General features: G+C 29.9%; 2 protein-coding genes and 1 long non-coding RNA gene across 3 annotated transcripts; 2 read left to right on the top strand and 1 right to left on the bottom strand.

Moving 5' to 3' along the window:
- The first annotated feature begins 7,914 nt into the window (after positions 1 to 7,914).
- Positions 7,915 to 13,741, top strand: LOC131603952 (phosphomethylethanolamine N-methyltransferase-like). The gene is made up of 12 exons (XM_058876431.1): positions 7,915 to 8,113; positions 8,208 to 8,326; positions 9,242 to 9,379; positions 9,514 to 9,651; positions 10,126 to 10,269; positions 10,594 to 10,704; positions 10,790 to 10,931; positions 12,044 to 12,324; positions 12,792 to 12,953; positions 13,057 to 13,107; positions 13,204 to 13,278; positions 13,368 to 13,741. Exons 1-12 carry the CDS (start codon positions 8,104 to 8,106, stop codon positions 13,464 to 13,466), a joined length of 1,470 nt encoding a protein of 489 aa, XP_058732414.1. The 5' UTR covers positions 7,915 to 8,103; the 3' UTR covers positions 13,467 to 13,741.
- A 6,164-nt stretch (positions 13,742 to 19,905) lies between these two features.
- Positions 19,906 to 23,613, bottom strand: LOC131603953 (probable auxin efflux carrier component 1c). Its single transcript, XM_058876432.1, has 6 exons — positions 22,216 to 23,613; positions 21,640 to 21,826; positions 21,464 to 21,549; positions 20,841 to 20,998; positions 20,381 to 20,457; positions 19,906 to 20,258 (listed from the first exon to the last, which is right to left on the bottom strand). Exons 1-6 carry the CDS (start codon positions 23,354 to 23,356, stop codon positions 20,192 to 20,194), a joined length of 1,716 nt encoding a protein of 571 aa, XP_058732415.1. The 5' UTR covers positions 23,357 to 23,613; the 3' UTR covers positions 19,906 to 20,191.
- A 329-nt stretch (positions 23,614 to 23,942) lies between these two features.
- On the top strand, positions 23,943 to 25,909 carry LOC131608214 (uncharacterized). Its single transcript, XR_009285534.1, has 3 exons — positions 23,943 to 24,153; positions 24,238 to 24,617; positions 24,716 to 25,909. It is a non-coding gene; the product is annotated as an uncharacterized LOC131608214 (long non-coding RNA).
- Positions 25,910 to 26,595: the final 686 nt, after the last annotated feature.

Raw genomic sequence — 26,595 nt, forward strand, 5'->3', positions numbered from 1 at the left:
AGCAAATATTTAATAATAAAAAACAAAATTTATCAGATCTAAAAATAATTCTTGTTGTAAATTTTAATATATAATTCATCCAAGCACTATCGATATGACAATCTTCACATTTCAGACTCAACTGACTTAACCTATCATGTTAAAAGCAATAAATAGGAAGCTTATTTTCATGGCATTCAAGCTAAACATAATAAAATAAAGCATATAAATGGAACCTATAGTGATGATCAAAATCAGAAATTTCTTCTGTAAAATTGCTCTGAAGCGAGACTTTATCCGATACAGCAGATTAAAATAAAGCATCAATAATTGAAAATAAAAGCAACAATGGAAAAACAACTTCTTGAAATTGAAAATTCATCAATTACAAACTTAAAATATTCAGAATTTTAAGTGCATAAACACTTAAATGTAAGTTGTTTATGCTTTTACAGGTGAAATTTAATGCTCAGACAAAGCTTGGATAATGAAATTAGTAAACTAAGGTCCTATTTATAGCCTAAAATACGTGTTAAAACAACTAAAATTATGCAAAGAAGTGGAGAAAATGATGGAGTGGGAAAAGCTGATCTACTGAAAGTGGGCGAAAAATATGGATTATGACGTCATGACGGCCGTCATGCTGGTGACGTTTTGCCTGTCATGAGCATGATGGTCGTCATATTTATATTGTATTTATGCTATATTTTTTAGAGTGTTACAACGTATTTATACTGTATTTTCTCATTCGACAAAACGTCGGAAAATTCTTAGAGACAATGTGAAAGGTTTAACTATTAAACCATTGTCACAAACACGTTGAAAAAGTCATGTGAATAGTGTATATGCAATTAAATCTCAAACTTCATATGTAAGAGAAACACTACTTCAACTAGCTGGACAAGATAATGATCCCAAAATTAAGAGTGAAGTCGAATCTTTAGCAACTCATGGAATTGGAAACTTTGAATATTTAGTAGCTATGATTATTTAGTTTGAATTGTTAACGGCTGTTAATGAAATTAGCAAAAGTTTGTAAAAAAAAGACATGCGTATTGATGTGGTTATAAGACTAGTAAAAGGTTTGATCAAGTATTTGAAAAAATATAGAGAATTTGAATTTGTAAATGCTAAGGCTAGTGCTGAAAAGATTGGGAATGGAATTGAGATTGAAAGTGTTTTTATTCAAAAACGTAAAATTAGTAGAAAACAACACTGATGAAAATTCATCTCAACCCACACAACTGAATCTTGAGTCTGCTGAAGAGTCTTTCCAAAATCACTATTTCTTATATATTGTAGATCAAACAATTGGCTCTCTTGAGTCTGCTGATAGAAGATTTTATCTAATTATTTCTTTTATCCTTATGTATTTATTCTTGAAAAAAATTGGGGCACCACTCTTTTGATTCGCCCAGGGCACCCAAATTCAAAGGACCGGCCCTGGTGACAGGCAACCCCGTCACGCTTTTTACGTTTGACTCATTCGTTCTGGATGACAGTCTCCATTACAGCTGCTGCTTGTCACCTCATAATGGGTGTCATGGCTGGGTAGAGCCTGTCATGACAGCCTGAAATGTTCAATACTTTGTCGTTTTCACCATTTTCACTATTTTTTAGCGCAAAGTCTTCTACATGATCAGTACCTGAAATGCACAACAGAAAATTAGCATAACACCACAACATGCATGAATTTAACCCTAAAACTAGTGTGAATCGTGCTAAATATGTGCTTTATTTTACACGTTATCTCCTAACAAACACGTTATTTTTTTACTCACATTAACTTAGTAACTGAGAGTGTGATCTTTGATTTTGATTGAAAAGTAGTTGGAACATTAATGATTGATTTTGAAAAATAAAGTAACAATAGAAGAAAGTTGAAAACCTTGTTCTTTTAAAGATTTTGGTAAAAAATGTCTTCAAGAGACCATGAAAACATAATATTTATGAATGTTTGATCATTCCAATGAATTTTCTTAGTTGAATTGAACGTGAATGATTTTATAATGCAAGCCGCCCATAAAGGACGCAAGATATGCAACACTACATGACGAGTGTCAAAAGACGAGCTGGCAAAACTAATCATGAAAACATGGATTTTTCAAGTGTGATCATTGGCAAGATCAAGAAGTTAGACTGTTGCAAGTGTTTGCTTTAATTAATTAATTTTATTGTTGGATAAGGTAAGCTAATGTCTCTACCGCTTGTAATTTCTCTAAGAAACTGTTTCAATTGTACATGTGAATAATGAGGCGTCATCATTTCCCATGCTTATGAAGATGTTTATGAGGTGACGCCTTTTTTATTTTATAAGTTGGATGAATTCTACAATATGCACGCGGAAGGTAGAAGAAATTCTTATCCTAGTAAAAATGTTGGACTTCCATCTAAAGAACCCGACGCCTTACGATGAAAATATAAATGTTGGACTTTAGAATCCTGAGTTCATAGATACACATGTTTGATGTCTGATTCAGTTTTAATTATCTTATGTATCGGGACCAAAATTATATGTTAATGGAGATAAATAAGGTTTAGGTGCTACGATGTGTGCTTCTACTTAGACTAGAAGTAAAAGTAATTTAAGAGTGATAAATGAAATAAATACCTAAAACTAATGCATGTAGAATTTACATCTTTTATATAAATGCAAGGTTGTCATGATGGCAACCCTAGCCATGTGGCATCATGATAAAAACTCTTAGCAACATTTGACACATGTCACTCTAATATCAATCCTAATTTTACTTTTTTAAAAATTGATTTTACAAATCCCATTGCAATGTTAAAAAATTATGCTTTTTTTAATTATTCTCTTTTATTTATTTTGTTTAATAATAAAATTATAATTTTATATAATCATGAATTACTTAGTTTTTCTAAATAATAAATACAAATAAAAAATATAAAAAGATTAATAAAATTGATATAATTATATAATATCCAAATATCTAAAATCAAATATTAAAAAATGTATATAACTAATTTATGATAGATAATAAATAATATATATATATATATATATATATATATATATATATATAATAAATACAAATAAAAAATATAAAAAGATTAATAAAATTGATATAATTATATAATATCGAAATATCTAAAAACAAATATTAAAAAATGTATATAACTAATTTATGATAGATAATAAATAAAAAATATAAATACAATATATATATATATATATATATATATATATATATATATATATATATATATATATATATATATATATATATATCATTTTTAAAATATAAGTTAAAAATCTCTCTTTTCCACATTTCAGATTTAAATTTAAATAATAATAAAAAGTAACGTCGATATTTTTTTATAAAAATTAAAAATATTATAGTATGTTTTTTCTTTATATTTTTAAATTTTGATTTTTATAATAATATTATAAAGTTTCCCATATCATGTTGATTTCATTATTATTAAAAACTTTCTCAAATAAAAAAAAATATGTTAGAGAATTGAAGTAAATAAAATATGTTGAATAATAGTTATTTTTAAAAATAAACTAAATATTAAGTGATATGATAATTTAAATGTTATATACATTTTATTTTAATACTTTCATGGTATAAAATAAAAATATTTTTCTCAAACTCAAAACTATATGTTAAAGAAGTGAAGTAGATAAAATATTATAAAAATAATAATTTATAAATGGAATTAAAGATAAAATGATATGATAGTTTAAAGTTTATAAGCATTTTATTTTAACTCTTTAGTAATATAAAATAAAAATATTTTTTAACTTTAATATAAAAAAATTCATGTATATAAAATATTTATTCATTTTATTCTTTTTAAAGATTATATATATTTTTTAATTTAAAATCTAAAACTTAATAACACTAATAAAACTATAAATTAATTTTACAACTTTTTTATTGATTTCGCCCTTAAATGGTCTTTGAATTTGTTTATTAAATTACAATTTTTTAAAATTTAATTCGTAATAATGGTTATTGAATTGATTGTTTAGGAAACTACTCATTTTCTAAAATTCAATTTGTTCTAAATAATAAATACAAATAAAAAATTTAAAAAGATTAATAAAATTGATATAATCATATAATATCCAAATATTAATGAAATAAATGTATTAATATACCAAATAAATATTGGAGTTACAACTTTTTATGTTCTGTAACTCCTGTTATTTAATTATGGTAATTCATTCACTTATCATATTGATATAAATTTTAATTAATAATTTAATTGGTTATTTATTTTCGTTATTTATTATTGTTCTATTCATATTCACATGTATGTGTATATATATGTCATATTGAGTTATCATTGTATTTTGCAGACAAATCATTGGTAGTGCTCTTCCTATTTTCTAAAATTATTTTTATTTCAATTTACATATGTGTCTTGCTATTGGCATAATAGAAACTCGAGTTATTTTATTTCAAATATTTAAACTTTTGTTTATATTGATATAACTTTTGTTGGTCTCATATGCTAACTATTTTTATAGTATTTTATTAGTCGAGGTGAATATGACTTTTATCCATGTAAATCAGAAGAACATGATAATAAAATTGTATTACATTATTGTTATATGGAAAGTCTAATATTCATTCAGTTTAGTACGTGTCTATAGCCATATATTTGAATAATTGAAAACTTTTCTTTTTAATGATTTTTTTATTAGTTCGTTATTCTACTTTTCTTTCTCATTTTTGTATTGAATAACATAAATATAACTATTTTTTTTACCTCAATCAGAAGTACAAGATATCATGGCTGCTCTGGAAGTCTATGACATTTTTTTTTACATAAATACATATATTTTTAATCCTAATATATTCTCATTTCTAAGATATTATTATTGTTATTATTATATTCATTTGTACGAAATTTATTTTAAAAAATAATTTCATTACAAATGTGATACTCAATATAATATTTTTTAATTTTTTAATTCTTATATAATCCACTAACCTTATTAATCATCCAAAACTGATATTATTAGGTCTATTTAACAATAATATTATAGCAATAACTATCATATTACTATGTCTTTCATATTGTAGTTATTTTTGGAAAAGTTATATCTCATGTGAATTTATACCAAACCATCAATATTTTATTTAAAGGAGTATTATTATTTTTTTAGTAACAGTGAATTGGTCACTGCTCCATAAATGGTCTTTCTTAGTGCCTAAATAATTGACATTCAATCCATTCATTATAATAATAAATAAATAATTAGAGTAATATTTTCATCTCCCCTAATCCATGATAAACTCCTTCATTTTTTTTTATAAGTTATCACTATTCTTCGGATAACCTCATTCTTTTATTTCATTCTAACCACACATCAATGTTAAATTTTTTGAGAAAATTTAATCATCTACTACAATATTGGATCAAAGGATTAGTCCCTGAAGTTAACTAATGTTTTTTTCTATTATTATTTTTCAATAATTCATTTTACCATTTAGTTTTTCTTTTTCAGTGATTACATTATTATTAAAAAATGTAATTATTTATCACGGACTAATATGTACTATATATAATTAATCAATAATCATGTAATTTTTTTTAACGTTCCACTATTATCTCACCTCAGCTATATATTTCTTTATGCTAGCATAAGAATTAAACTTTTGAATGTTAGGTTGAGACTATTTTAAGGTCATATCTTCATCTTCATTTTCTCTTATATTTTGTTTTCATTTCATTAAAAAAAATCACATTATATCATAATAAAACTTCAGTAATATTCTTTTCATCTTACTCTCATGCTTTTCCCTTTTCAATCTATGTTTTACTTATTTTCTTACGATTAATATTTTTTTATATTAAAAAGATGATTAACAAATTATTAAAAGCAAACTATACAAACTTACCCGTGCATCGCACGGGCAAACTACTAGTAGTGTAAATGATTAAAACTGCCTCTGTCTAATTCAGAAGATTGTATAAATACTTGCTCCGTGCTTGAATGAGACCTCACCAATTTTTATTTTATTTTTTTTATATATTTTCTTGCAGGCTTGTGATTGGACCTTTGAGCATTAGTGGGACAAAGATTTAGATAGATATTTTGTATAAGAGAAATGTTAACCAGTGACCTCAGGATAATAATTAAGACTTTAAAATAGTAAACTTATCTCGGTAATCTGCGTATTTAATGCCTCGAAAATTGAAATATTATATTTTCTATAATATTTTTTTTTTTTGGAATGCTTAACTATTATCCTGAGGACACTGATTAGCAAAACCCTTCGTATAAATACACCAATTATTTGGTTTCTGTGTGACTCCTTAGATTTTAGTACTATATTACTACATTTGTGTTTTGGTGGTGGATCATGTCTTCTACTAATTGTTACTAGAAAACAAAAGATAATCGTCCTTTTACAAATAATTGCTGACTTTCAACAAAAAATAAAATAAAAAGCATGATGTGATTGAAAATCCACATGGCGAAGAAGTATTGGTCCGATGAGATCCTGATAGATTCCGCTCAATAATCGTTTGTTTCTTTCCTACGTCGGGAATCTTACTCATATTTTAATATTTTCTTGTGTATTGATATTTTAATTATTTTGTAGTTATACGTATTGAAGTTTTAAATTAAAAAAACAAACTTTTTTTAATAAAGTTCATGTTACATTGTCGTTAGTTATAACCTTTAACCTTATAATAAAGTAAGCCAATTATTAACATAAAATATTGTATTAATTTTGTTTATTTATAATATTCATAATTAAATTAAAGTTATATTTTTATTATTTCATACATTTAATCAAAACTCTATTAATTTATCGTAATTATTTATCATTTAAGAAATTAGTATATATAATAAAAAGTATTCAATTATATAACCAATTTTTTTTTATTTAATTTATAATGAAAAAACCGCATACTTAAATAGAAGTCTAATTGATATTGTATATAAAAAAAATCACATTACTATGATACCATAGAATTTTCGTTTGAAGAAAGAACAATCAATTAAGTAATTTTTTAAAATAATCCCACAACTTTTATAAAATTAATAATTTAATTACTTTTTAATAAAAAATTTAAAGATGAATAAATAAGATGCATAGTTATCAATTTATTTAATTTAACGAAATTACTTAATTATTTTATGGAAAATATTTACTAATAAGAAAATATGAAAACGAATAAATTTTAACCATTCATTATTATCATAACCCATTATTTTCATTAAAAAATAAAATAAATTTAAAATAAATTTTATTTTTTTTTTTAAAATAGTGACATGTATTCATTCTTGCACTCCTTCTTTAAATTGTTTTGTACTAAATAGCATTATTGTTATTTTATTGATACATGTATGAGTAAAATTATAAAATATTATGATTAAAAGATTAATTGAAATACACTGTCAATCAATATAAAACAATTTTATACCATCGTCCAATTAGAATTAATAATTTTGACACATAAATTTGAAATTAAAAATATAAATAAATAAATTATAATTAATTTATTTTAATAATTACTTTTTCCATACTTCTCTCTTCCTCATTGATTCCAATTAATCTCATTATTCTTGAAAACATAAATAAAATGATAAAAATGTCTCCCTCTTATCTAAAAGTTTTAGATTTGAATTTACCCATTAATAAATATATTAATATTAATGTTAATATTTTTAGAAAGAATTTATGATATTTCAGAATCGAAAAATTAATGATTGAAATTGCGCTATATCAATTTTAGATCTTAAAATAAGTTGAGCTTAGCATAAGTATAAATAATGAATTTTGTTGTCTTATTATATTCATAAGATCTGATCTGATATTGATATGTGTAAAATATCTTATATTAAAATAATAAAATTTTTATTTTTATAAGGGGTGGATGAAATGAAAGGGTGTATAGTGCATAGTATATAAGTGTATATATAAAGGAAGGTTTTGGTCTGAAGTAGGAGGCATTACATAGAGATAGTGTTGTTTTTTGTTGGTAATTAAATCATTAATGCGGCAGAGAGGAAGAGGCTATAACCGAAGATCCAGGAGTTTCTCAAGATCTCGCCTTGCTGTCGAAGGCAGTTAATCTTTTCCATTTCCATTTCCTCTCACCAAAAAAACACCTTTTCATTCTTCTCCAATGGCGTCTGGTAACTAACTCTCTTCTTCTTCTTCATGTCATATAATTCCTATTTTAATTTTCAATTTTCAGTTTTCAATTTTGGTTCAATTTGAAATTTGCAGGCATGGATGAGCGTGAAGTTCAGAAATCGTACTGGATTCAGCATTGTGCCGATCTCTCCGTTGAGGCAATGATGCTTGATTCCAAAGCTTCCGATCTCGATAAGGAAGAAAGACCTGAGGTACTTTTTCAGATTTATTTACGCTTTTTCATTTGTAATTGAATTGAATACGAATCTATATATCTTGTGCTGATTGGATCTTTGAATTGCAGCATTTTTATGCTCCATACTTTATTCTGGTGGATAATTATGGCTATAAATAATTTTACTTGTTTAAACTATGTAATCTGGTACACTCTAATTGTTTGATCTGCGTTGTTACTTTGCAGCGATGTTTTATTGGTAGGGTGTAACACTTTAAATTGTTATGAAAAGTTTTGTATTGAATGTGACTTTTATTGATCTAAATGCTTAAGTTTTTTTGCCTATTCATCATGTTTGATCACACTTGCAAAACATGTGTTTTACTTTGATTGTGGATGTATAACATGATCTACAACAATCCTACAATTTAGTAACAGATTTTGTGTGAAAGTTAATCAATGGCATATGTGTGGTTTTAATTTACGTCTATGTCAATTCACATGCATACTCATCACAAATTTGAAAAATATTCAGTTATGGTTTTCCCTTAAGTTAGTTGATATTAGGTTTGCCACGGAAGATATGTTATGGTTGTTTGTGCAGTTAGTCAAGTATTGTTTTGAACCCAGAGAGTAATTTGAAATAGTATTTTATTCTATGGTCACTCGTCATTGCAGTACTTATTTTTTTCTTTTCACACACCTCTTTCACTACTTGAAATATTAAGGAATTTCACCCAATAATGTGCTGATTTGATTCATAATTTAATCAAAATCACAAGTATGACAACTGGAAAAAGAAAGAATTTACTTCAACCAAGATGCATCAAATTTCACTCATTTTAGTAGAGACCTGTGGATTCCTTTATGTTCCCTTTTATTATCCCTTTCTGGGTTACATATTTTGTAAAGTCAGATTGTGCTTTTGTGCTCATCTGTTTTATTTACACAGGTACTTTCCCTACTTCCATCATTTGAAGGAAAATCAGTTATTGAGCTTGGAGCTGGTATTGGAAGATTTACTGGAGAGTTGGCCCAGAAAGCTGGTCAATTGGTTGCTGTAGACTTCATTGAGAGTGCAATAAAGAAGGTCATTGCATTGTCTTACCATTTTGAGAAATGATATGTTTGATGCATGCAGACACACACACACACACACACACACACTCACAAACATAACACACTCACTGTGAAGTAACCTGAATCACTTATAATGTTCTGCAGAATGAAAGCATCAATGGACACTACAAAAATGTCAAGTTTTTGTGTGCCGATGTCACATCTCCAAACATGCCTATTTCTGAAGGATCTGTTGATGTGATTTTCTCAAATTGGTTACTAATGTATCTTTCAGATAATGAGGTCAGTTTTGTTTATTTTAGAGCTCACATACAAAGTTTCCATAATTTTATTTTCAATTAAGGCATTTTGAAGTCAACAGGATGTATGAACTGATGAGTAAGTAATGGCTCATGGTTTCAACTTACAGTAAGCATGCTGTAAATATAAAGTCAACTCCGGTGTTTTTCTATGTATCTTTTATTGGTGCCTTGTTGTTTTTGTGAATTCAAAAACTTCTAAGCAAGAATAAATTTTAATTTCCGTTACACAGAAATATTCTAGTGTCATCAGGGAATTTGTTTGATATCAATTATTGGGGAATACTGTGTAGTATTTCCTCTACTCTTTGTTAAGGCTTTGGGTGGTACTGATAAAAAACACAAACTATCTGTTGATGATCATGCTTTTGATTTGGAAAACAGAATTTTCATTTAAAGAATCATGACTTTTGTGGCATCATATAACTAATCTTTTATCTTTCCCTTTGTGCTCCAGGTTGAGAAATTGGCAGAAAGGATGATGAAATGGTTAAAAGATGATGGATTTATATTCTTTCGTGAATCTTGTTTCCATCAATCTGGAGATTCAAAGAGAAATTACAATCCTACTCACTACAGGGAACCCAGATTTTACACAAAGGTTTGTTTTATGTAGTTACCTCTTACCTCTAGTCTGCACCAGATTAATGTTTGATTGAAAAGAGATTGACATCAACTCTGGGCTCAATGTAGTATAAGATTTCTATTTTTGGGGATAGAACCTTTCAATTAAGTAAAGAAGCTTCAAAACATTTTTGACCCATACTAATAGGAATGTTTTGTGATGGTTAAGATGGGCCAAAGGTCACAAGTTCCTCACCCGAATTTTACAGTTGGTGTCTCGTATTATAGTTTTTTCAGATTTATTTTGAATGTGTGTTTGAAGTTGAGTATTCATTGGATGCCCTCTCATTTGTTCATGCAGCTATTTAAAGAATGCCAGATGAGTGATAGTTCTGGGAATTCCTTTGAACTTTCTCTTGTGGGTTGTAAATGCATTGGAGCTTATGTTAGAAACAAGAAGAATCAAAACCAAGTAATAAAACATGATTTCCAATTTCACCTAATTATTATCGTGAATTGACTGATGCTTACATGTCAATAATATTTCCATGGTGCAGATTTGCTGGTTATGGCAGAAAGTTAGATCACATGATGATAGAGGGTTCCAGAAGTTCTTAGACAGAGTTGAATATAGCGAGAAGAGTATTTTACGATATGAGCATATTTATGGACGAGGCTTTATAAGCGCCGGAGGACTAGGTATGCCTTCGTATTTTCCTTTCTGTACTTCAAATTGACATGGAAGGATGGTCTTCCTTGACACTCTCCTTATCATTTACCCTGTCTAATGAAAACTATACTAACTGGCTGACTTGCTGTTAAGTGATTTGCTTTATGAGTACACAAGGTCTTATGACACCTCCTTTGCCTAAGAACCCAGCAATTGTAGATTCATGTGACAATGCATGGTTGCAAGAGAAATAATTGGCCGATATTTTCCACCTTTTTGTTCGGAATTTGTAGCTTCTTTGGTATATTATCATTCTGATTTTGGTAAATTTAGTACACATTGTCATTCGCATGCAATTTAGCATTCCATTATTATTCTTTCAAAAATTATACTAATATAATTTATATCTTATCTAAAATTTTGAGAAATGCGTAATTGTACCTCTTTGTTAATCTTCAAGTATAAATGCTGTTGCGATACTTTTTTTTTTAAATTCAATTGTTTTTTAAGTTATTTTACATGTCATATTTTTATTTATTTCTAGTATATAGTCAGATTAAAAATGCCTTTTGACATTGATATGGCTGTTGGTTAGATAATTTTTAGTTCTTATAAATGATTAATTATATTTACTTATTTCATGTTACTGGAAATTGTGTATGCTTATTTTAAAATATATTGATTGATTGGTTATTTTTCAGGTAGAAGCGCATGATAAGAAATAATAATGTTCTATATTCAATATGTTTACCTTTTGAAATGCCTGATTTTTATGCTTATTATTTAAGAATTGAACATGAGAACAAATATTCTTTGAAGATAAGAAAGAAACCTAACAAAATTTTCATATATATCTGTAGAACATGGCTTCTAATAGCCTGAACAAGAATATCATAATTTTTTTGGCCACTCCAAAAATTATGTCAAGATTCACTACTCTTTTTCACTTAATATCTCATAATGCTGTACCTTTTTGTCATGGGTTTAATTATGATATGTTGTTCTTAGACTGCTGAATGTATGATGCCGCACTTTTTCTTGTTCTTTTTTCATCTAAAGTATAGAATCTCAAAGGTTAAGTTCTTCCGTTTCAACATTTTGTTTGTGTTTATAACCATTAGTTGCTGGATGGTTTGGGCAGAAACAACAAAGGAATTTGTAGCAAAGCTGGGATTAAAGGCTGGCCAGAAAGTACTGGATGTTGGTTGTGGTGTTGGTGGAGGCGATTTTTACATGGCTGAAAAATTTGATGTTGAGGTTGTTGGTGTTGACCTCTCCATAAATATGATTTCCCGTGCCATTGAACGTGCCATCGGACTGAAATACAATGTTGAATTTGATTGTGCTGATTGCTCTAAAAAAACATATCCCGAGAAGACATTTGATGTAATCTACACTCGTGATGCTATGTTACACATCAAAGTAAGGAATTTTCTTTTTCGCCCTTAATTAAATTGTTAATTTAGTAGAGCTAAGCTTTAGATCATTAAATATATAGATAGCTTTCCCGTCATAGCCATAGGCGTATGTCACTGTAAGCATCTTGGTAATATATTTAAAGCACTGGATACCTTTACTCCATGACCATTGCTTGTAATAAAAGAATTCCTAAAGTCATGGGTGAAAGTGATTTCGCAGTGGCCATCCATGCTATTACTCATGAATGTCATTCCTTCTCCGTTCTTACCCTTGCAAGCTAACAAAGCACTGGTCTCTTTGGTTTTCCATTAATAAAAAGAATAATGGATTTTAATTGCGATCAATCATTTTAGTTGGCTAAAGCAATGCTTTTTTTGTCTATAATCTAGTTCATTCAATATAAATATTTTATTTGATATTCTCATAAATCTTGAAATTTGTTTTCTGCAACTTACTCTGGATTAATGCAGGACAAACCCACATTATTTAGATCATTTTACAAGTGGTTGAAACCTGGAGGTCAACTTCTAATTACTGATTACTGCAAAAGTGCTGGAAGTCCATCATCAGATTTTGCCGAGTACATTAAGGAAGGAGGATATCATCTCTATGACTTGGAAGAATATGAGCAGGTCCGTTCATTGCCTGATTCTCTTTCACCCATTTGGTTTCAGCGGACACCACTTGAGTTTGTTTTTCTTTTGCATGACAATCTGTGTTCTAAACCATCTGCAGATGCTAAAGAACGCCGGATTTGATGTCATTGCTGAGGATCGAACTGATCAGGTTTTTTTGACTCTATGGTCTAGTTTGCTTGGCATTTCCATTCTTTAGTCCTCCTAAAGCTATAATAATAACTTTATTTTTACTTGTGGGGTTTAGTTCGTGAGAACACTACGACAGGAGCTACTTGCTCTCGAGAGCCAGAAGGACGAATTTATCCGTGACTTCAGTGATGTAAGTTTCTCTGACGACTTTTGTGATACTATATTTTGAGGTATGTGTGTTGTGTTCCCTTAACTTAAAAGCTTTAATTGCTTTTTCAGGATGACTACAATGCAATTGTGGACAGATGGAAGGCAAAGCAGATCAGAGGTGAACGCGGGGAGCAAAAGTGGGGCTTGTTCATCGCCAAGAAAATATGATTCGCTTTATTATCACATCATATATCCTGTTCTAGTTCTAGTTATATTTCAATCCTAAGTAGTTTTTTCGAATAATGGTTTGAATATTTATAATTATGAGAGTCGTTCAAAATCGGTGGTCTATCCATAGATTTTAGTTGTATCTCAAAGTAGGTCTAGCCTCGTCGGTAGCTGATTGGTGCTATATGTGGGATTCTAGAAATATTGTTGAAACTGAGCATGAGGCACAATGTTTTCCCATTAATGTTCTTGATTAATCTAAACTTTGTTTCTTACACGAGTTTTTGATACATTGATGCATTATATTGATAAAGTAGAATTGTGATTCATGTTTTGTTCACCAACATAACCACATAACCACAAGTTGGTCTTGATATACTTGAATCCATCGGAGTTGAAATTGGTACATCATGTTTTGATAGGTGTGTTGTTAGATTAACTGATACATACAGTTGTGTCCACCTACTCAAATCCAAATTCCGCTCCAAGCCTCTGTTTCCCAACGATCTTCACTCAACCATACTGGTACCTTGTTCGAGCTCTTGGTCTATCTAAAGGAACATAAACTCCCAACTTAGTCCATAGCAACCTTCACTAAGTTTTGACGAAGATTTCAATGGAGAAAAAACCTTTTTCTTGTATATCTTGCTTGATTGCCAACCTCAACTACACCACACAATTTGATTCTTGATTTGCAACTCAAAAACTTCATAAACATCAACAACGAATGAATTTCATTTACGATAAATCTCACATTCCCTTATAGTTGAGAAGTAACCCAAACATAATAATCTTGCTAAAGATTGATGAATTCAAATACAATCGAAAATTGTAAAAAGTGTTGTTTGAAAGTTGGTTCCAAGGTTTTTGAAAATCTTTCAAAGTTATGATTCATCATTTTTTGGTAGAGAGAAAGAATTTGATTTATATATTCGCTAAAGAGTAAGCACTAAAAATGAGTAAGAAGACCCACATGATTCAAGTAAAAAAACAAAGATGATGACTCGAGTAATTGGATGAATGATTTGAATCAAGAACTTAAATACTCAAAACGTGCACAGTTAATTCGAGTCAAGAAATCATATGATTCGAATCTTCTTGACAAAACCAAAATTCAAAAATTAATTCAAATTTGAATTGAATAAGTCATATGAGTGATTCAAATCAAAATCATTATTGATTTGTGTCAAGAAAATTAGTGATTTAAATTGTTTTGGCAGAGGCAAAATTTGAATTATGCCATGATTCAAATCATGCATAACCTTGATTTGAATCACATTTCTTACATTTGATTTTTTTTAAAAGAAAAATGAAGTTTATGATTGAATCAAAAGCTAGAATGATAGGAATTATGCATTCATTTTTTTCTTGACCCAAGTTTTTGAATAATTGACTTGAACCATTTTGCAATGACACGAGACACAAGATTTTGACTTATGCATGCAAAAACGATTTAGCAAAAAAATGCTCAATTATAAGAGATGTACAATAATTTAACTGAGAGATACTCAATGACTAAAATGGTAAAGTAAATGATAATAAACAAGACAAACAACAACATTAAAACTCTAGAAGAGCATATTAAATTCAGTCTCTCATTTTTTAATGCTGGGCAACTTGCAAAACTTGCATTCCTGAGTTGACTTGAGCATTAAACAAAGTGTGATAAAGGATTTCCTTCATGCCCCCTAAAATATTATACCATACCATTATTTTATAAAATATCATAAATCAATATACTAGACTCAATACAGACAAGTTCAAAAGGAAATTAATGCTAAGGAAGTAACTAACAATCATAAAGCATAATCTAGAAAGAAAAAAAGTTAAACAATGTCTAAAGAAATTAGAATATTATATCATAAATCAAATAAGCTTACTAGACATGTCAAATGCCTAACAATCACATGAATATTTATCGCACTAAAACACTATGATTAAAACATGCAAAACTATATGGAAGAGGTTGTTGCTTTATGTTACTGAAGTGGTTCGTCTCCATCCTAATCTTTTCAGTGGGGTGAGATAATAATTTCAGTGGATTCTCCTACCTTATGAGTCCACTCAGCTCTAATGGATTCACTACTACGAAAATTACATTTAATCAAAGTTGTATGAAGGATATTACCACAAGTGGACGACCGTGATAATGAACAGTGTGATAATAAGTACGCTCTTTACCACCACAAACATGAACCCGTGGTAAAACAAAGTAGCATTTCACTTATCACCGCGATTTCTTATGATAATTGTAGTAAAAACTAGAGGTTAGAGGTTCGATTCCCAGGACATCATGTCATTTTGTTTTTTTTTTTAACTTTTCACCACAATTCTTCTTTCCAACGTAGTGAAAGACTAATCGCACAACATTTCACTATAGTTTTATCTTTCAACTGTGGTGCTATGTTCTTTTGAGTTTATTATAACATATGTGGAATGCTTATTTCACAAACTACTCAAAGGGTGAAGCTTACAAACGATTAAAAGTATTATATTTGCACTCCTTATTCATAATTTTGATCAAACAAAACTAATGCAAATGTTTTGCAATGACCTTTAATGGAGGACCAATCAATCGATAGATACATGTGATGGTGGCTCAACTAATTTTATAACAGTCTCTGGTATCATAAAGATCATAGAAGTCATCACTGTAAATAAAAATTTAAAGCTGTATAAAATATATAATACCGACAAAGGAAAAGTGATTGATTTGATATCTAACATCTTTTAGTTAGAAGATCGGGTTGCACCTGGAGTTGAAAGAAGATTGAAAACACTAAACTTAGGAAATGCTCAGGTAGAGCAAGTCCATCAAAGTAACAATGTAGAATGTGATTTGTGTAGAGGTCCTTATTTCTCCACGTATTATGAAGTACATGTCATCAAAGAAAATTAGGTGGAGTTGATGAAATTTATCAACTATCAGAACAACCATCAACAAAATAACCCTTATTTAAAAACTTACAATCCATGATGGAGAAATCATCCAAATTTCTTATAGAAAGACCAACAAGGTGGACCTTTAAAACAACACTAGTAAAAGAAACCTTACTAGTAAAAATAACAACAAAATAAACAACCAGCTCATCAAACCCAATAGCCAAGGAAAGCAGATTGGGAAATAAAGATAAAAAAAATTGGAAGCTCAAAATGCTCAGTTTCAAGCATAATCAATAAATGATAAAAAAAACGCATTACCATCTAAAATCTTGAGATCTAGGCGGGAAAAATTATCTCAATAACTCTCACAACAAGGTCAATATATTTTTCCTAGGACAACAATTACCAACCCCAAAGAACATAAGAATATCAGTATTGTAATGACAAGAAGTTAAATGATTATTGAAAATGAATAGGAGAAGACAACAAATGGAAAGCCATTGGTATAAGTACATATGAAAGTGAATGCGAATAAAGAAGCAAGAAAAGAGGTTAAGAGTCTAGAAGAGTCAATTTAATAACAAAATAAGAATCGAACTAAACTAGTGATAAGACTACCTTATCCCATAAGGTTGAAGAAGAAAGATCAAAACAAGAATTTTTTTGAGCAATTTCTTGAAATGATCAAAAAGCTAGAGATCAACATTCTTTTCTCTAAAGAATTAGAGAAAATGCCAATCTATGCCAAGTTTATGAAAGTTATAATTTCCTAGAAGAAAATCGTGGATAATAAGCTAGTGATTTTCACCTATACATGTATTTTTATCTTACAAAGTTTGAAAATTCCTATCAAATGCAAAGATGGTAGATTAGTTACCATTCCATATACTATTGGGGACAAAACTTTCAAGAAGACTTTGATTTACTTGGGAGCTAGTGTAGGTCTGGTGCTAGACTCTCTATACCAAAAGCTTAGCATTGGAACAGTTTAAGACACCTTAATGATGCTAAAGTTTATAGATCATTCAATTAAGCGACCATATGGGATAGTAAAAGATGTTCTCGTGAAGATAGACAAGTTTGTCTTTCTAGTAGTTGGAAGGCTAGTTTTAGAGACAAGAAGGTGCGTGATTGACTTGGAAGGAGGTACACTAATGCTAAAAGTGTATGACAAAAAATTTAACCTAAATGTGCACAATACAATGAATCACCAAGAAGACACTGAAGCATGTTGCAACACATGTATCCTTGATACCATAATCCAAGAAGCTATAGAAAATCAATTGTTAAAGGAACATTAATGTGCACAATGGAAAAAAGGAAAGACTAGATAAACACGTTTTGGAACAATATTTCGCAACAAATGCACATGTTCAATGGGTTAAAGCGATTCTCAACCTTTTAATAGTCATTTTTTTAGGGATAATTGACATTTACCCCCTGCCATATAGGCGAGGTTCGGAATACCCCCTATTAATTATTTTTTTTTTTTGGATTACCCCCCTGTATTTTTAGGGTACCCCCTAAGCGTGTAAAAAACAGTAAAAATCCAGGGGGATAAATCAAAAAAACAAGTTTACAGGGGGGTTCTAGGGGGGTAAATCATAGAACTTTTCATATTTCAAGGGAGTTATCCAAAAAAAATTTTAATAGGGGGTAATCCGAACCTCGCCTATATGGCAGGGGGTAAATGTCAATTATCCCTTTTTTTAATCATGCGTTGGTTCACTTTGAATTTAATTTTTATTTTTAAAATAATTCTTTTGTCAAATATTGACAGGCCTCTTACCATATGGAACATAACTTCATTGATTTTAATTTTTATTTGCAATTTATATAATATTATGGAAACAAAAACTTTCAAATATGGTGAAAATATTGCAAAAACATCATGATGTAAAATCGATTGAAAGTAGAGTTACGAATCTTCCTAAAAATTCGCCACGTTCCTTTTTTGGACCATTATTTTGTTGTGATATAATCCAACTTCTATAGTCCAAGCCCAAGTTAGTTAGGGTTTAGGATTTGTTACCTAATATACAAGTTAGTTAGTTGTATATAACTAGACATCATATAATTCAGTTTTTATCATTCAATAATAAATCCTATTTTTTAATACTTCTCTCTCATTCTTTCTCTCCTCACAAAAATGCCTCACGCACTAACAAATTGGTATCTAGAGCTCCGGTTAGGTGCTTGATTGCATTTTCAAGAATCACACGTCGATGACCGTGTTTCTAGGATATTGGATTGTTAATCAGTAGCTGCAAAGGTGAATGGTACTAATGGCATTCCAAATTCTCTTTTAATTCTTGACAGGAAAAATTGGAACCGACGGAGCAAGCAAATAAATTCCTTGATCAATTTTCATGAAATGCAACTGGCATGCATAAAATTACACACAAGAAGATGAAGAAGAAAGATTGCAAGACTACGTATTGCATTAAATTGACAGCAGATTCAGAGAATTTCAACAAGATCTGTCATGTTGAATCGGAGAAGAAGGCGTGAGATATTCTTGTCAAGTACTATATGAAGAAGGTGAGAAAGTCAAAGTCGTTAAATTACAGACTTTGTGATGACAATATGAATTGTTGCAGATGAGAGAAGATGAGTGCGGGCTATGTGTCGAAGGTGTAGAATCTTGTCGATCTCATGAAGGGTTGTGGTTAAACCCTAACTGATAAGATGATAGTTGAAAAGGGCCCCGCGGATTTAGGTCTGTTTGCCATCCCTATTAAATATTTAAATTTTATTCGAAAAAACCTAATTAAATAATAATAAAAATAATAAATCTTAAATAAATTAAATATATATACTTATACTAGTAAAAATCATTACTAATAATTTATTATGAGTAATGTCATGCAGATAAATATTTTTAAGTTTATGGTTAACTTGCTGGTAACTCCATATATTTATTTCAATTCAGTTATTTTACGAATACGAACTTTATTCCCAAAAGAATATATATATATATATATATATATATATATATATATATATATATATATATATATATATATATATATATATATATATATATATATATATATATATATATATTCATTTTATAAATTTTAATTTAATTTAATTGTACCTCAACATACTTAATAGTTAATATCATGCTATTACTATTAATAGAGATATCTTAACAAATTAAATTTATTTTATTATTAAAATCAACCTAATTAATTATTATTTAAAAAAATATATAAGATCAAAATATCCTAGATGGATAGAGTGGAAGTTCAGTCTGTTTAGTTTGTAAAACTATTTTCTATTTTTATTTTTTCAAATTTATGTTACTTTGAATTATTGATAATGAGATGACAAATTATTCAAACGAGCAATAATTTTTATTTTTTTAAAACAATAAAAGTATTTAAAAATATATGTTTTTATAATTTTTAAAAATCATCCATAATGCATTTCATATTTTTTATCGCAATTATTTACTTAAAAATTTATCATTTTTTATCAACAAATTTAAAACGAATATATATTTAAAAGAAAAATATTTTCACAAATAAACAAATACTAAGTTTGACTTGGTGTGCAAATTGCAATATGAGAACATTTTAAGTTTGAAATCTAACAAGATAATAACCATAGCTTTTTTATAAAATCAACTACTCCACTAGGTACTAGCATGATTATACATTTTTCACTAAACAAGAACAATTTATTTAAAGAAGAAAACTAAAACTAATTGGTTGGTTCCTATTATTCTTAAATAGTAATAATGGTGATGTTTTTTCTTTCTCTTGGTCTAAGCTAGAAGCCTCAATTAAGCAATTCCTTGCATGAATGCCAAATGTAATCTTCATTTTGATATCCATTCATAGCCCCAACAAGATGTAATAAACCAACGTTATGGGCAATGCAATCAACATCCCAAAAATTACCCTGCATTTAATTCAACCATCTCAATTCATTAGCATTCAATGAAGAAACCTATTCAATTGATAGAGAAAAAAAAGTTGGGGTGTGAATAGAAGGTTTCTATAAATTGAACAAAATATACATACCCTGTGCTGAGAATATCTGGATGTACATTGTATTCCTTGGCAAAAACAAATGGGACAATTCCTTGTGGAAGAGCTGCCTGTATTTTTTTGACAAACATAAAGTGAACCAAGTTGTCAACTATTCAAATGTAAGGTGAGACCATCTTAAGTTTTTAGAAGTCTTGTTTAGGGTTAATATAAGGTCTTTTTTAGCCATGGTTTAAACGTGTCAAATTTTAGACCATGAGCGGCAGTTGCACACCTTCAAAGACAGCTGTATTTACATATAACCATGATAATAAAGGTGTACAAAATAGACTCCGATACAAGGTCCAAAATTTTACCACATTAATTGATTTAACTGTGACAAATATACAAAGACTGTTTAACTATAATAAATCGTGGCAAAATAAAATTTCTCTACGCATTTATCATAGTTAAATAGTGGTTAACTAGGACCTATGTAAGTCTAATATTATACCTGAACAATGGCAACATGCAAGAGGGTTCCTCGAAGACCAACAGCAATGGAAGCAGCTGCCATGACAGCTGGACCGGTAAGGAATCTAACGGCCATCGAAAAAGTTGCTACAGAATTACCACATGCTATGATCCTTGGTTGCAAAGCCATAAACAAACCTATAATTATTCATGTCAAAATCATCATCATAAGTCATAACCATAACCAACATAAAGGAGACAAGCATGCTCTACTACTAGTACTCTTTGTCTTGTGTAAGAAACATCTTTCATCATCATCCCCACCAACCCACCACAACATAAACATATCAAAAGTTTTCCTAAAAAGATTCATAAAGCAACAGACATATAATATTATTATTATTATTACAACACTGTTTTGCTTTTGTGCCTGATACACTATAATGAAACACTTGCTTTCTTTATCAAACAAAAAAGTATTCCATTTATAATATTCAAAGCGAAAATGGAATCATAAAAGATTTTCTGTCCCCTCTTTCAAGTAAAGAAAGGTCAGAACAAGTGTGAAGCTCTACTTTTTGTTACCATAAAATATTCAATTTAATACTAACAATGAAGATGCTATGCATGCATGTATCTATGTGTATGTATGTATGTACTAACCAAGACTGAACATGGCCATGCCAAGTCCTGCATCTGATAATATAGAAATAGAGTTTGCTATGATGGCAGGCATTTCAATATTCCACCTGCAATATTGCAATGAAAAACACCAAAAATTATTACTAATTCATAAAAATTATTGTAAAAAGATGGTGGAAAATGTAATAGAGTAGTACCTGAATGAAACAAGTGACCAAATTAAGCCTATAATGCTCGAATATGTGTTTGGATTTCTGATAAGTTTTCTCCAAACCATTATCAATATTAGCCTTGTCATTACACTTGCTGGTGGCATAACTTTAGGGTTCCCCTTTCCACTTTCCTCATTCCTAGATTCATCTATGTACACCTCTTCACCCTCCCCTAATTACAACAACAACAACAATAATATCAATAATCATATCAATTAATATTAGTCAAACACACAAACAAACCAACAAAAACAGGCTTGTTAATTCAGATCCATTGGTATCTGCACACTGCGTTTTAAAAAATGCTTCGCAAAATCAACGGCCTCGACAGAACGGTAATCAGCGGATGTCGATATAGATACCGTTATTACTATTTTATATGTTAAAGTAAAAATTATGACTAATTCACACTGCGACGATCACAATCAGCATCACATATACCGGCTGAAACTGTAAAAGTCTTAATTCGACCGCGACTTAACCATAGCTGCATAGACATTTGATTAGAGAGATGCAGGTTTATGTCATTAAACTAATAGAAGAAAAAAAAAATTCAGAAACCTTTTCTGGGAGAGAGATTCAACTTGACTTGTTTCTGATCATGATGAACTTGAACTCCATTTCCAGTTCCAGTTCCTGTTCCTCCATATTCAAGATGAGAACCGAACACATCAGAAACCGGAGAGCCACTTGAACTCCAAACAAACATATGAAGATCATCAGTTTTCACAGCAACTTGACCATTACTATTACTACTATTATTAGCCTTCTTAGCAGCAACATTCTTGGGAGAGAACATTCCAGGGTTCGGTGCAGGATAATTATTCCCCGTTGTTGGAAGATCATAGTTAGAACTTCTCGGTGTTGTTCCCTTCAAATCTGAAGAACCAAAGTTCGAATTACGACCCATCATTGAATAGAAATCTGTGTGGTTGAAACTTGACCCTCTTGGAGTTGGATTCCTAGAAGATTGCAAAGAGTATATCTCCGCATTTGTCAGATTTGAAGCACGAGGTGTTGTATTTGCATGAGAATTATGAGATCTTCTTGAATATATATCCGATCTTGAAGCATTTGATTTTCTCACTGTAACATGAAGCTTCCCATCTTCTTTAACTTCAGCTTCTGTTTCCAAACACTGTCTTCCATCCAACGACATCACATCAGAATCCACATGAATGGAAACAATGGTGCCAGCAGTATCCGGAAACTGTTCAGAAATAAGCATTCTCGCTCCTCTATACTCAAACATGAACAGCATCAAAGTGTACCAAATTATACACTGAAGAACCACAATTTGCACCATCAAACTCCCTGAGAATTCACCATACATCCCTTTCAAGAGAGGTATTCCCATAACCAAAGTGTTCGGAAGAGTTGAAATGGAAAACAGTGTTATTGTCCATTCTAAACAACCTCTTTTGCTAACATTAGCCCAAATGATTAGAGCGGTTATGACTATGATTTTCTGGAGTGTGTCTGCGGCGAGGAACCGTAGGTTCATTTTGTATGGATTGTTGGAAGCAATGAAATGGAAGGAAAGTAAAGGAACTGCAAACAAAGCAACGAAACGGTTGATTCCTGAACATTGATCAGGAGAGAAGATTTTCCACCATTTTACTGAACCATAAGCTAAGATCATGGCTACATAAAGTGGAACCATTGCTGTCATAACATGGTAGAAATCTATTAATGTTATCATCTTCAAGTTGTTCTTGTTTGGTTTGGTTTTGTTTTCTCTAAGTTGTTGTGTTTTGGTTTTTGATGCAGTGAGAATGAGTGAATGAATACAGAAAATATACTATTTTCAGCTTTGGTTTGGGTGCTGCTACTAAGATTAACCTTGCAGTTTCCAAGAAATAAAATATAATTTATTCTGAGATATGTTTGGAGAAAAGAGGGTTTGGTTTGGATGGTTTATCTTGTATGGGGGTTTTCACTCTAGAAAAAGCATTTTGCGTTGGGTTTGAGGTATGTGTTTAACTATAAATACTTATTTTGGAGACAATATCTTAAACTTTTGTGAACAGATTCTGACTCTAGTACATACATGTCTCCACTCTCTTTTTTTTTTCTTCTTTTTTTCTCGTGTGTGGAGTACAAATACTATGAGGAAAGTCATAAAATTAATCTAAAATTGTTTTTTTTTTGCTATTTGCTGAATTTACTAGTAACACATTTCAATTAAAATTTTAGTTCACAAGTATTTGGGTCAAAGGACATAGTAAATATACTAAGTAATTGAACAAAATACATGTAATACAATAGTAGTATGATGTTATTGTTGTTGTGTGTTTGGTTTTGTTTGTCATGCCTATTTTCGTGTAAACATGTAATGGTGTATTTGTCTTGTGTTTTCCCGGTAACGAAGCTGGTGAAAATCTTAAATGCTCTGTATTGCAGATCTGTGTTGCGGTTATGTTGCTGTTATGTGTTGTTTGTAGATGAAATGAACAAGAGTTAGTTTCTTTGAAAAGAATTTTGTGGATCTAGCAGGAAGTGAGTGAGCTTCTCAGACATTATCATTATCTTTTAATCTAGGGACCACAATACAAAACTAACTTCATTTTGAATTTTCTGTAGCCTGATGTGATGCATTTTTATGCTCAGTCAATGATGTTATTGCTGCTCGTATATGAATACATGGAGAACGATAGTCTTGCTCGCACTATTTTCGGTAAGGGCTTCATGTAACAGGTTTTGGTTGTCTATATGTTTCTGATAAGTTAAAATCAAACTTTAAAAAACATTTTTTCTTCATACAGTGCACAGGTTTGAAATTCTTGATTATTTATATTGACTTTCACCCTTTCCGCCTCACAGATGCTAAATTTTCTTTGGTATCTAAATCTGTACATAGAGAGATTGGACTCGGAATTGGTAACAAACTGTGGAATATGACGAGACATTTTATATCGAAGTTCAGTCCCGAAGGATTTAAATTGATTATGCATTCTAAGAAGGTATTGTTCTTCTAATTTTTAACATTTACCCAATACTTAAGTCGACTTTATGAATTTCCATTTACCAAATAATTATTTATTTTTCTTACTTGTCTCAGCTTATTCCAGAATATTATTATTCATGAAGATTTGAGCAACGTCAAACTCCCTCCTTTGCATGATCTGAGTTATCAGATTATTAAATGATCAACATGTGTTCTGGATATTTTGTATGAATTATTGCGGACATTACACCCAGTGTCTGTATCTATAGTTTCTTCCTCTGACAGCAAATTCTCCGAGGTATGACAACTCTTTTTTTGGTTTTTCAATACATAAGATACATCAAGGTTGATTTTCTTAATACGTGTTATCAGCGATTAAGCAAAACATTTTACTCCCCATATAGTCTGTTTTTGCGATTAACTTTTTCAAAAACGTGATTGCAGTCGGTATACGAAATGATGAAGATCAAATATGAGGATCCAATCTGTTGCAGATATAATTCTTCAAAAAATAAATTTTTGGTTGAGATGCTTGAGATTGTGGAAGCCTCTGAAGATGAAATCACTTCTACATTATATTTTTGGTCGGTGATGAAAAGGTGAATCAGATGGAGGTTTGAAAAGCTGGTTGCCTAAGAAAGACCTGCATTGATATGCTTTTATTTGATTAATTGATTTTTATTTAGGGTCTTTTGGAAGCAAACAGCTAGAGCAATTCAGCCGGTGCTTGAGTTTGGAGAGCCAAGAATGGTTGTGGCAGATGGCCATTCAAACCTTTTAAAGTGTCGTCTAGCAGCTACCATTAGGTGCCTTTGTCATCCAAGTGCACACGTCCGAACTCTGAGCGTGTCAATTCTTCGCCATATTTTGAATACCTGCTCAATCAGGTGTAGTCCTAAACCACCGCGAATTAACGGCAACCACAACCCCTCTTATCCATACTTCAAGTTGGACGTTGTTAATTGGCAAGCTGACATAGAAAAATGCCTGTCATGTGAAGCTCACAACAGAATTTCAGCTGGATTACCTATTAAGTTTCTTGACACTGCTGCCAAAGAATGTGTCAGACTATAAGAAATGAAAATGAAAAACCAATTTAGTCTGTGACCATTTTTCACTAGACTTACAGAGAAACTATTTATGATTTTGGAACTAACGGGTTTGCGTATACGCAAACATCATTCTGTTAGTCTGTCATAAAAAACCGCAGTCATGATTCCAGTTTGTTTATAGAAAGCTCATTTTGTATTATGTATGTGCAAATGAGTGTGCTTTAACTAACAGACATGTACACTTGTAAAGAAAAGATGTAACCAGGTTTTTTTTATTAAAAAAAATTTAACTGATATAATACAGAGCCATTTTCATATATACTTACTTCATATATTACTTAATTGGTTAATGCTTAATTGATATACTTCATATATTAATTGATATAAATGATTAAATTTTCATAATACATAATATGATATTTCTTTGGCATTTGATCTCACAGTATGCTTACAATCATAAATGATTATTGTTTCAATACATAGCCATTTAGCATTTATCAATACAAAGGTTACATGTTAATTACTTTTTGAAATTGAATATCAGTACTATTTCTAAATGAATTTTTTAAATCATATCATGCATAAACCTGTTACATGTTAAGTACTCATTACTTATTCTTATAAGAAGTTCTAAATGAATTTTTTAAATCATATCATGCATAAACCTGTAAACTTTGTTTCTTACATGAGTTCTTGATACATTGATGTATTATATTGATAAAGTAGAATTGTGATTCATGTTTTGTTCACCAACATAACCACAAGTTGGTATTGGTATACTTGAATCCATCAGAGTTGAAATTGGTACATCAAGTTTTGATAGGTGTGTTATTAGATTAGCTGATACTGTTGTGTGAGACACTCTTCGGTCGTGTCATTTTTTCACCTTTTATTCATATTAAGATAAATAGTAATAGTTGTTACTTTTTAAATAATGGTTTT

Source organism: Vicia villosa, linkage group LG5, assembly GCF_029867415.1.
Source record: "Vicia villosa cultivar HV-30 ecotype Madison, WI linkage group LG5, Vvil1.0, whole genome shotgun sequence".
NCBI lineage: Eukaryota > Viridiplantae > Streptophyta > Magnoliopsida > Fabales > Fabaceae > Vicia > Vicia villosa.

Coding starts and splice junctions, on each gene's coding strand:
- LOC131603953 (XM_058876432.1), bottom strand. CDS start 23,356: ATGATAACATTAATAGATTTCTACCATGTTATGACAGCAATGGTTCCA. Junction 21,550..21,639: donor TGGTCACTTGTTTCATTCAG/GTACTACTCTAT, acceptor GCAATATTGCAG/GTGGAATATTGAAATGCCTG. Junction 20,259..20,380: donor CCAGATATTCTCAGCACAGG/GTATGTATATTT, acceptor AATTAAATGCAG/GGTAATTTTTGGGATGTTGA.
- LOC131603952 (XM_058876431.1), top strand. Junction 9,380..9,513: donor TTGAGAGTGCAATAAAGAAG/GTCATTGCATTG, acceptor AATGTTCTGCAG/AATGAAAGCATCAATGGACA. Junction 13,108..13,203: donor CTGAGGATCGAACTGATCAG/GTTTTTTTGACT, acceptor TGTGGGGTTTAG/TTCGTGAGAACACTACGACA.